The 12897-nt window shown below is 41.4% G+C and overlaps 1 protein-coding gene across 1 annotated transcript in view; it reads left to right on the plus strand.

The window, feature by feature from the left end:
- The window catches only part of LOC149785008 (putative ammonium transporter 1), a 101108-nt gene that overhangs the window by 48763 nt on the left and 39448 nt on the right, over positions 1-12897 (plus strand). The window contains exon 5 of the mRNA XM_089978704.1: positions 1021-1158. Within this exon, the coding sequence (XP_089834830.1) occupies positions 1021-1158 (138 nt within the window). The remainder of the gene's footprint in view (positions 1-1020; positions 1159-12897) is intronic.

Genomic DNA, 12897 nt, shown 5'->3' on the forward strand with positions numbered 1-12897 from the left:
AGTCGGTGCCTTGGCTGTCGACTATAAACATTTCATTACTCATTTTTTGCCTCATTTTGTCGCACATACATGCAGATGTTAGTTCAAATGTTGTAGCTGTTACGTGCTTGCATTATTAGATTCGATTACCTTGTGTCATTTGCCTTCTTCATTTCGATGCTATATTTTATTTTCGCCAGCCATTGACTGTTTCCAGAATGTTTACTTTAGCCGTATATAAGACAATTTGAACAGTTTTAATATGCTAATGCGAAAGGCGATTTACTCTGAACTAGTGCCTGACACGTATGCTAATATCCCAAAGCTGTCAAAAGGTTGACAGTCATTGCTACGGCGTACAGATATAATAGGCTATTTGTTATGTGCGCATGTCCAAGGCGCTAGCTTTACAACTCACTCACATATTATCTCTGTCTACCTATGATTGTGTCTCGTCTTGTGGGACGGTTGTAACTTCCGTAGTATTCCCGGGTTCTTCCTCCAACACACACATTATATATATATATATATATATATATATATATATATATATATATATATATATATATATATATATATATATATATATATATATATATATATATATATATATATATATATATATATATTGGCCGCCGTGTACTGAAAAATGTCGTCCCCCCAACAACCAACAAATAGAATCACACTATGTTTAAGAACATTTAAAACTTGCATTCCTGTAAATTTATTATAGTGAAAATTCAAATTAAAAAATTTGACAAGATTGAAGTTGAAATCTTGTTATCATCATACAATAACTAAACAACCATATTTTAAAATAAAAGTGTGTCATTCTGATTCCTCCAATATATTATTATTATTATTATTATTATTATTATTATTATTATTATTATTCATCTATGTTTGAAACATGTCTTAAAGTGCAGAACATTGGCTTTATTCATTGAATATAATAAACACATTAGTATTGCCAAGATTGCTGATCAGTCGAACAGAAGAGAATAAGAAGCTGGTCTAATAGTCTCATCACATATTTGGTAGGATTTTTCCGGAAGTGGAGTGGTACATACGGTAGGGGGAATGGCTGCGTTTGTTGGAGCGGCAATACTTGGACCGCGAATTGGCAGATTTGACCCGGTGACTGGAGCCGCAGTCTTTATCAGAGGGCACTCTATTCCGGTAAGTTCTCAGTTTGTTCTAGATCGGTAAGTTCTCTCAATTTGTACATTCGTGGTTTGGGGTTCAATCCCCGGAAAGTATTTACGCCTATTAAATAACATTTTTGCAATGTGTTACAAAACGGGTGTCCGTGGACTAAGCGTTCACAGTAATGGATGATTCAATGATTTTAACTTTACAGTTGGGTTTCTTTTTCAAACCACACTTAGTAAATTATGTATATGCAGGTGGTGAAGGGGGGCACTTTAGCATCAAGAGGATTACTATGTTAAATGTCGGGGGTTGTATCATGGTTTCAAGGGGAATGTAACATGGGAAATTTTAACATGGGTTGACCTATAGAGCATCAAGGGATTGGGACTGTCTAGCGACAAGGGAATGGGCCTGTTCAGGGTCAAGGGAAACGGAACAGAGGTGACGTCACGATATTTGACACTGTTGCAAGTGGCTGACCTCAATCGGGCGAAACAGGGACAGCGGAAAAAAAGATATAACGCTAACGCTTGGCGGGGCAAGACATATAACTTTATAAACCGCTTTGCGGGGCGAGACATATACCTTTATAGACATAAACGAAAAAAACCCACAAACACACACACAATTTAGGCAAGAGAGTAAAGCTTTTTGAGGCAATGAAGTGACTCTGAAAAAGGCCTTTGGTTTTTATGTCAAGAGCATTCAGTTAACATAGAAGGCATCTCACGGATCTACTTTTCTTCCTCAAACTTCGTCTAACCTCTGGTCCGTAGATTAAGACTCTCTCCAGACAGCATTGTCTCTCCACATAGATCCTTCTTTACCAAAAGGCTGTATCAGTCATCTGACTGATAGCCCATGATGATTTGACATACATGGGGTAGTCCGGGTGGAATAGCATCGACGATACGAGGGTAGACGATTCTACTTTTGTCCACATCTTGTGGCAAGAACAGGTGAAAGGAATGAAGTGAACTGCGGTTATTTATAGTGGAAGAACGGATCGAGACGGATTCAGTTCTTTCACCAATCCAAACACGCGTTACAAACCTCAGTCAGAGTTCAGAGTCTGTCTTCAAATCCGAAGAGAGCTATCTGTGACGTCCCATTCCTAGGTACATTAGCGTCTGTGCGCAATGAATCAATGCGACAGAGTGAGAACATGATAGAAACTAAGAAGAAGATGAACTGGGGTGCACCGGTCGTGGACACTTGAAGCAATGGTATAGCAGCAGCTACTAAAACAACCACCATCCTACTTCCAGAATGGAACGATTTTAATTGAGATTTAGTGGATTTTCTCTCTTCACAAGAATTTGTTCCGGTACCAGTATCTTTTCCGCTGTCTCCTTCCTTACTGTACGTCGAGCATTTTAAACAGGGGCAGAAATAAGTATTTGTGGAATTTTCGCAACAGTAGAAAGAAGTAGAACAAGCCTTTTTCATTCAACAGAAGAAAGTAAGAGGCAGAAACGTGACCTATCGCATCGCGCAGTAGCTCAGATCTTGGCTCAGATCCATGAAAGCGATTTCAAAGATGACATGAGTGAGCCAGAATCCAGACGCAGTGAGTCTACACCCAACCAAAGTCAACCCCAGTTACCCCTGAAATGTACTACCACATTCGAGAGATGGATAAATAATCCTCTAGAAAATTTAGAACCATAGCCAAACGTAAACGGTAAAAATTTTAAGATTTCAAGTCCAAAGTACCGTTGTAGTAAGCAGACGGGTTCATCACCGATGTATGAGATTCTTTGTTAACCACACTTAAACCGCAATATCGAGCCAACGAAGACGATTGCTTGGAACTTTCCATTTACCTCGACAGTCTGACGTCTCCAGTTTGGATTGAGTATAACAGGCAATAAGAATGAACCTTCCAAAGTCATTGACATGATTCAACATGTTCAGCAGTCCAAGGACAAGTTTCACATCACCGATGGAAAAGCGACACTATACTTGGTCCACTTTTCTCTTCAAAAAGGGACCTGACTCAAAAAAGTGTTATTGGTAGACGACCTTTGCAGCACTAGAAAGATCCTCGTCCATATCAACAACACTCAAGACAAGATGTGTTTAGCGAGGGCCATCGTGGTGGGACGAACCATTACCGACAAGGACACGGCAGAATAGAAAAGAGCATGGAAAACTAATCAACAATCGGACCGAGACAAACAATAAAGAGAAGCAGAACTCCTGTTACAGCAAGCGGGGTTATCTAAAGACACAACCTGTGGCATTCCTAAAATGCAAAAATTGCAAGACGTCTTAGCTGCATGCTACAACTTGAAAGTACACCCTGAAGAAGTGCGTGAACATATGTTGTTTTGAGACAAAAATTTCAAAGATAGAAAATACGTTCACTTCTATCATCACGATGAACATTTCGATGCCATTACCAGTATCGCCCCATTCCTGGGATACGGTTATTATTGTGAGAAATGTGAATATGGCTGTAACAATCGAGAGCAACACAAACATTATGGATTGAAATGTGAGGGATGTTTGGCCTCTAAACTATTTACCGTACTTTTCTATTACATAAATCAATCAACATTCCGCTCTACTCCATTTGCCTGATGATCACTACCACAACCCCGACAACATGTGCACCAAACAACGAGAAGCTTTCTACGCTTGGTGCCACACTCACGCCTCAAGCTCCTTTGACCTTCAGGAAGACATTTTAAAGTATTGTCGTTACGACGTGGACATTTTACGGCGATGCTGTGAAAACATTCGAGAACTGTTCACGGAACACGGATGAATAGATCCTTTGAAAGAACCATGCACCATTGCCAAATCGTGCTCCTTAGTGTTCATGCCCGAAAACACTCGAGCTGTGATCCGCCCTCAAGCGACTAACTTTTTCATACGTCAATACTTGGTCAAAGCTCTATGCTGGCTACATTACTTGTGTGACAAGGAAGACAAATGGATCCAACACGCCCGAAACGGAGGAGATGAAAAGACCACCGGAACGTATTCGGTGGATGGCTGTGACTTAGAAAATCCCAAGATCATGTACGAGTGCACGGTTGCTTATTTAACGGATGTCCAACCTGTTATCCTCAACGAAACATTAAAAATCAGTTTTCACGACGTACCATGAAGTCTTGTACGAAGCTACTTGTCAAAGCCGCTTGAAGTTAGAACAGCAAGGATACCAAGTAGTGGAAATGTGGGAACATGAGTACGATCACCGTTTGAAAACCTATCCCGAGTGTAAACGTATCGTGGGTAATTACAATCTGGTGGATCTTTTGAACCATTGGGACAGTTTCGACGGATGCCAGACGAATGCCACCTGTTTGCTGTACCACGCGGACGAGGAGAAAGGAGAATAAAACAAATATCTGGACCTGTGTCTGCTGTATCTTTACGTGTGCAAATATTGTCACTTTCTCTTAGGGCACCCACAATTGCTGACGTAACACATCGACGTAGATTACATTCCACAACACGAAGGACTAATTAAATGTAAATACTTGCCTCCATAGACTTGTACCATACCGTTTTACCTCACCATTGCCAAGGAAAACTGATGTTTCCCTTGTTCCCTACCTGTTCCTAAACGTGCAACCAAGACCAACCTTGTCAGCACACCCATAAAGAACGCGCCTTGACAGGAATAGGGATCAGCTTGGATCTGTTCAACCCTCTGGACTTGGGGTACCAATTGTTAGAAGTGTACGAAATTCACCTCGTTCCCAAGGCAGAAAAGCACCACAAGGTGACTAGACTCCTAAAGGCTTTCTTCGCAGAGCAGACTACATGGATGCCATTTCGTAACTGAAACAAGAAGCCAGTGGCTATCATTCCTGGTGTCACACTTCCGGAGACCAAAATAAATACAAAGAGAATGTCTTGGAACAGAAAGGCATCACTTTAGACCACATCGAGAAAAACGATGGAGGACGATCGTTTGCCAAAGTGATGTTGAATTGTTTTGGGGGCAAAATGGCACAACGACCATGTTTACCAAAGACGGAGTATTTGACAGAACCTTCCCACTCCTTCCAGATGATTCACGACAAAACGAAATATATGAAGCACGTGGTCAGCATATAAAACTTGAAAACGTCTAAGACCCATGTTCATTGAAACTACCAGTGCCAAGCGAGAAAGATGAATATTTTCAAACAAACACGATTCAAGATTGGTGATTCTCAAGTGGAATGTAATGATGTGCCTTGCGATGACAGTGATGCCGTACTCTGTGCCCTTAGTGGTTCAGTACCACATCATGCGAACGTCGTTATTGCTACTGCAGCAGGACATCATGGGAACATTGTTTTGACTACTACTACCATATCTACCATGGAAAATGATGTTGGGCGTGTCGAACCTTATGGATGCCAAAGCGATGACACTCACTGCAGAACATTTTATCACTTTACTGGTTTTCATGGTCTATGTCATCCTAAACGAGAAACCATGCGGCTAACACCCTACGTATGTCATCCATGCCTGAGCCAACTACTCCGGGTTTCACGATACCTTCATCGAAATGAACCTGTCAAAGAAGAATATTCGTTCCTTGTGCATTTTCCTGAATACTGAGACCTTGAAAGTTGATTCCAAACCTTCGAAGGAAAATGGACCAAATATATGGGAGGAAATACCCACGAAGAATTAGCCAGAGCCAGATTTATCTACTTGGGCAAATGGAAGCAGAAAGATTCCGCTTACCTAGAGCATGCTTGATGGTCGCCGCACTGTCACTACCTGCTTTTAGTGGGACGAACTCAGTAATCTCTGGATGGATACTTTACAAGAGAACATTCGGGATTTGCCTGTGGAGTTGAGAGAACTTATTTACCGAGAGTTTGTCAAAATACAAGTCCAACGCAAAGAACAATTGCATCCGTTACGTCACCAATATTGGAACCACTGCTACCTGAATGCTATCAGAGGCCTGATTCATTTGAAAGCGTTCCAATGGTCAGACATTCATCAACTGGACGAGGACCAGAATACTTTGGTTGCTACCCATCCTACTCCATACAAGCTAGCCATACAACATCGAACTCCAGAGTAAGACTAAGAGGATTACCAAAATCTTCTACGCTATCAAACTTTGTCTGTAGAGTAAAATTGTGTGCTGTGGGTAGTGTGTGAGCTAGTGACTAAACAATTTGGATACGCTACTGGATTATGATCAGTTCTGTGCAAAAAGGAGACTTACTGTCTCCGATAAAGAATGACATTGCTTCGAACGTCTTATTTAGAAGAGTACATTTACAATGTACCTCTGGATCTGAGAGAACCCATTTACCGAGATTTGGTTAAAACGCAAAGTCCAACGCAAAGAACAATTGCATCCTTTACCTCAGCGATGTTGGATCCACTGGTACCTGAACGGTATAATAGGATTGTTTCATTTCAAAGTGTTCCATTGGTCAGACATTGATGAATCATCTGGAATTCATACAGATTTGGATGTCACACATTCTACATACAAGGAGATTATAGTACACATAATTCCAACGGCAGACTAAGAGGATTACAAAAAAGTCTTTACAAGAACTATTCTTGGTTCAAGAGGAAACTTCTGTGCCACGTTTGGTATGTTTGTTAGTGATTAAACAATTTCGGCACGGTACTGAAATAAAACGGCATCTGTTTAAAAAGTATATGTATTACCTCCAGAAAGAACGGGTATTAATAATGGCTACCATGCCAGACCTTTATCATCAGTGATAGAAAATTGCCGTGGAAGGAAATCAATGACAATATTCAGACTGTGACGATTTACCAACACTTTTTATAAGCACTGAGTCCAGTGACTTGGATCGTCGTGTGGTATCTTAGTAACTTCTTTTTTAGGACTTCGTTTACCAGTCGATTCTTTGTGGGATCTGTACGATCTGTACTGTGAGGTACCGCCAAAAGAATACACGAGAGTGGTACTTTTAAATATCCACAAGAGACTCATTCTGTGTAAAGCCTTGCATTTTCATCTGGATACTTCCCGACCTTTACGGGAAAAAAAATTCATAAACTTTTAGTCACTGAAGATGTGTACGACGATGAGCGTGTAGCTGGTGATTTACACCCTCACTAGCCAGATATGCGTGACTGGAAACATCTTGGTTTCGCGGCTCGGGCAAAAAAAGTGGCAAGTCAAAAGTTCAGTGAAAAATCTAACTTTTAAGCCTGTGTTAGCCGCCGTGTCAGAAGAAGAACCCGACACTGAGGAAAACCACTCCTTTTATGATAGGACTGTCTTCGACATGGACATTTCCGAAAAGCAATTTCGACAGGACCCCTGTGTGACTGTGTCAAGGGATGTAGAGACTCTAAGAACATTAAAACTGGCCCTTGGACACCACACCTTCGTTCCCAGACATGTTGTATAGTGACTTGTTTATATTCGACTTCGATTGTTTAATGTGTATTTTATTCATGTACCTAAGTATTTGGCTTCATGTATTTTTGTTTTTTGTGTTCGATTTTTATTTTTTAAAAATAAACGAGTCCTGAAAATTGTATAAAAACTCTTGCTTTGTCTGTCTTCGTGTCAAAGGTGACAGTACGTTCATTATCGCTAGCTCTGCTGTCTCTTTCCCTTCCTCTTCCACTCTAAGTCATTGACGAAAACTTAGATCTTGCTAGCTGGAAGGCCTTGTATCTTCGCCATCCCTTTAACTGCTGAACCGAGTGGTTCAGGCAAAACCGAATTTGTGAAATGTTTGATCAAACATAAACGTCATTTGATTGATCGTCCTCCTCGACATATCGTTAGATGTTACAAAGAGTGGCAATCGATGTACAGTCTCATGCGAGAATATTCAAGGCAGTTACATCGTGTTTGTGGAAGGGATTCCAGGCGAAGACGACGGGATCGTGTTTGACCCCAGTCAATCCCATCTGGTCATCTTCGACGACATGTTAGGAGAAGACGAAGGAGAAATTAAACTGTGGTTTACGCGCAAAGGCCATCACCATAATCCCAGTGTCATTCACATTACCCAAAATTGTTTTTAACAAAGTCAACCGCATAGAATCATTGGTCTCAATGCTCCTTACGTGGTCTTGTTTAAAAGATCTAGAGATAAATCGCAAGTGCAAATGTTAGCCAAACAGCACAGCTTGGCTGACTCATGCGCACGATGATGCTACTCAAACCCCACATGCCTATCTACTCGTGGATTTAAAAACCTACAACTCCCAATTATTTGCGATTTCATACCCATCTGGCACCACTGGTGCCAAAACGGAGGGCCTGTCTTGTACACGTCTCCATCGACTTAATAAAACATCTATAAAACCTCGGTCACTTTTGGTCTGTCTCAAACATCGTCAACATGACGTACCTTCAGTCTCATCTTCCCATCAAATTGATTCGTGCCTTGTACGGCATCTGTCATGACAAAATTCGCACATACGTGCTCGTGTCTTAGAAACCATTCTCGAGAAGTCTTACGATGGTTTACGGTGAGAGCACGTCAATCACTGCGAGGCATCATTCATACCCTCATCAAACCAAACGCTTTTTTTGACAGAAACAAAATAGCTTTGACGCAACTGGCTGATCCCTTCATCGACTCTCAAACCAAAAAGGAAATGAATGCCCATTGGCAAAACCCAACTGGACCACCAAATTGTTTCCTTTCACCGGACGTGTGCGTGGTTGTCATCCTACCGTCTATAAATTGGAAGACATGAATGGGGAAGTGTTAAAAGGAATATTTTACTTACCGAGTTGCAACGCGTCACCAGAAAAAAAGACGAAGTCTACGACATCAAAAGCATTCTTGATCGAAGAACCCGAAAAGTGGGAAGACGACGTGTGAAATAAGCCAAAGTACGTTGGAATGGATATTCTTCAAGTTTTGATTCTTGTATCGACACTTCGCAAGTCATCGACTATAAAAAGAAGTGACTATCATTCCCTTCAACACAGCCGCAACCACGACAGTGATCACTCCTTCTCCGAGTTCATCTCTGCAAGATCTACAAAAGCAACCCTTGTGGGTGTGGTGGAGAACGTGTGCCTAAAACATAAATCGTCTTTTTCTGCCACATTTTTCTGGTGTATTGTGTCATCCGTGTTGCCATTGGCGATATGAGTTCGCAACAAGGAGACAAATAATTGATGACCATTGTACTGATCCGTTGCATCGATTACTTTCTCACCAAACCTTCCCTAAAATACTCTAACGGTAAGAACGGAAGTCTTGCGACCAACATCAGACACCCTCCCAACAGCAACCACCAAAACAACCACAATACTCTTCTTGTGTACACTTCTCTGACCTCCAGTGACCCTTGGACAGCAGAACTTTGGAATTATTAATAGTCAATTTTACTTAACTTTACCCAGTGATAGTTCCATGGATTTGTTTCCCCACAATACAAAGTGCTGTTTCACGGCGAAAATACACCAGGCCCTCCAATTGGATCACGAAGCAAATTGGAAGTGGCTTTTTGAACAACTAAGTGCAACAATACTTCAATGAAAACGAAACTGTAGACGCCTCTATGAAATGACAAGTGTCCCCCGATACTCCACGGGAAATCTATACGATGCAGACTATTATTTTAACGGTCACCATCTGGTGGACTGATTGTTGCCAGATTCAATGCGCAGTTTGGCAAAGCCTTGAACAAAACCAAACGAAGTGTCACCCTTGAGTATCATAAACTGGCTCGTCGCCTGTTGATGAAACTTTCGGATGGCAAAACGCTGTCCTTTACGTTTTGTCCTGAATTTTTTGACATTTCTGGTGGATGCCTCACGATGGTCAAGAGTCTACTCATAACACCCATCACCAACAACTTGAAATTTGCTAAGTTATATCTATTCCCTGTAGAACTGAACCAAGAACCAAATTTGATCTTTGTGTACTCTGATGTGGTTGAGTACAACGTGGTGGGACACATATTAGCACCGTTACGACGATTCATTCCTTTTAGAGCGGATTCTGCCACGACCAGTGACGATTTTAAAGGAGGTTACGCTTAGTGGGCTTTTGATTTCACTCCACACTAAGGCAGCAACGAGTGACATATCCACCCAATAAAATCTGGTTAACTGCGTGTGGAAATTCAGTTTTGTACAACTCTTCCAGAGACGGTGAACGTCATCTTGTATGCCGAATTCAACAATACAATAGAAATCAACAGTTTGAGAGAAGTTATTCTAGTCAAGTGGAAGCTATGGAAGACATTTATCCCTCCTTGAATGATGGAGAATCTTTGGAAATGGAATGGGAGGATATCATGGAAGGATAACCACCCACCGAAAAAAAGACAAAGACGAAGAGGTGACGATGTTTCCAGATGGACAGAACAAGAACAAAATTTAGAGTCTTGTTTTGCCAAACACCTTGCGGCAACCACTACAGGGTTGACCAAGAAAGATTGCTATAGATGTCAAAACGATCATTCCAGTTAAATCCAACACGATCAGTGTATGATTGTGAGTGAAGAAGAAAAATTGGATTACGCTCGGGATCTCATCTTGGAAGAACAAGTGTTGCATCAGTGGTATAAAGACTTGCATGATCAGTCCTCCCCTCCATTGATTGCTCTAGAAATTCATCGCATCGAATATCTCTTGGTTCAGAGTACGGAGACGAAGGAAGGAGACGACTACTTGACATAGATTTTCAAGCAAAACGTCAGGATTGAATTTATGACTTATCATTACCTCTGAGATAAGATTAAATCAAAACAAAAATGGATACCTGGGAACTTTATTACCTTTAGAACAACAGATCGTACATCTTGGAATCCTGTCGTGTGCGCTAAAGATGAACTCCCTCTTCGCAAACCTAAATACCATCAAGCTTATGTCATCAACACGGACGACAGTCATCTGACAGGAACCAACTGGGTATGCATCTACTTTCTCGAAGATGGTTGTGTGGAGTATTTTGATTCGTATGGATTACTACCTTTGGAAGACGATATCATCGATTTTATAGGAAGAAATGCCAAGACGAGTCGCTTCAATAATGTGAAATTACAGGGCACATATACCATGGTGTGTGCACAACAAAGATAGTGTTGGTGGTGTATTTTTAAAAATAAATATGTATCACTATAGACGCTCTTTGACTTTTCTCTATTCCTGACCAGTAGATAAGCTATAGCGTTCCGACCCTAAGCATCGTAGGGATTTTTATACCACGTCCGCGCTTGAGCCATATAAATTGAGGTGTTCTCCAGTCTGGCCATAGTCGCAGCGAACGTAGCAGAAGCAACACTTAACGACAAAGAGAGCAAGCGATGGGCATTATCCCAACCCCTGCAAGAGACGCCTTGAGAAGCCTGGGACTTAAATTGGCTACAGGATGGAGCTTACGTGCACAAGCGAAAAGTACGATACTATTGTTCATATGAAAGAAGGAAATACCATATAGGGAAGATGATAGACAGAACAGAAATAGGCGACACGGATATGACAATGATAGATATCGTTAAAGGTATCAACAACAGCCTGACAGATCGTATCCACATAGGCCCACTCAGCATAGACGGGACCCTCCCAGAAGAGGGGAACCCTCACAACCTCAAGGCAACGAGAAAGAAACATTGAGGTGAGGGAAAGTAGTCCACCTATTCCACCTCCTCCACCTCCACCATCAGTACCTAAAGTTGCCATTAAAGAGAAACCGGCCCAAAGCGCAACACCAGTCCCTCAACTACCAGAGGAAGTAGTCGAGCAAGAAGCAGAACTGAGTCTGACCTGGATGACGATTCATTGACTAAAGATCAGAAGAATGAACTGAAACTCATCAGTATTTTAGAAAACCTTGCTGACGAAATGGGGCTCAATTCACTTTTCCAAGGTAAAGACGAAGCCATTAAACATCTGGATGACCATAAAACTGTATTCGATCCTAGAAATCATTAGTTGCAACCCACCTTACCGCAACCTAGCAAAGCGGCCTTGAGGAATACCCTTGGAGCTATCCGAACTAGAGGAGTACTATACACCAACTGTCCAGTCGTGGTTGCTCGCATGATTGCCCATCAACTCATATCATATCTTGACCTTCCAGACTCATTGTCTTGGTTCCTGACTATCGACGAATGCTTCATGAATAGCAGTGTAGCAGACATAGTCGACCCAGGAGCCAAGAGAATCTATGTTAGGGAAATAATTGAATTCCCGCTACACCTAATGAAACGGATTATGGTGCAATATGAGCACTCTTCAGTGCCACAAAGAGTGGAAACCAATTTCCCTTGATTTTTTCTATTGGCTTGAAAACCATTTTCGATAAAATCTCTATATTTACACAGACTTGATCCACTGGATTGCCACATCAAAACTTAAAACATTTTATGACCTAATAGTGACCAAACATTTTTATATGTCGCTTAGACATATTAGTTAAATAGGACAACTATGACATTTATTATGTACACTATGTACTAGAACTAGATAGATTTGTTAAGAAGTAAGAATTGTTTTAATCTAATTGCACAGTTGGCTAACACATTATTGGTACTTTTTACTGTTCATTAGAATAACTGGACTAGATCTGCAATAAGTACGGGCTGGCGTTTCTGGGAGTACACGACATCCATGGCCTGCTTCCCGAGTTCCTTGCCTCCCCTGGCTCTCTCGGACATCGGACATTGACGGAGATGTGGAACCATTTCCACCCGTCAAAAAAACCAGGTGTCCCAATGTGACGTCGTCGGTGCCGACCAATCATAGCGGACCTTACATACTGCATGGGTTGACACATGGTGAGTTCAATCGCAAATGGATACCAACTTTTTTATCATGAGTGCGTT

Source organism: Sinohyriopsis cumingii, chromosome 13, assembly GCF_028554795.1.
Source record: "Sinohyriopsis cumingii isolate HCF-2022 chromosome 13, ASM2855479v2, whole genome shotgun sequence".
NCBI classification, from domain to species: domain Eukaryota; kingdom Metazoa; phylum Mollusca; class Bivalvia; order Unionida; family Unionidae; genus Sinohyriopsis; species Sinohyriopsis cumingii.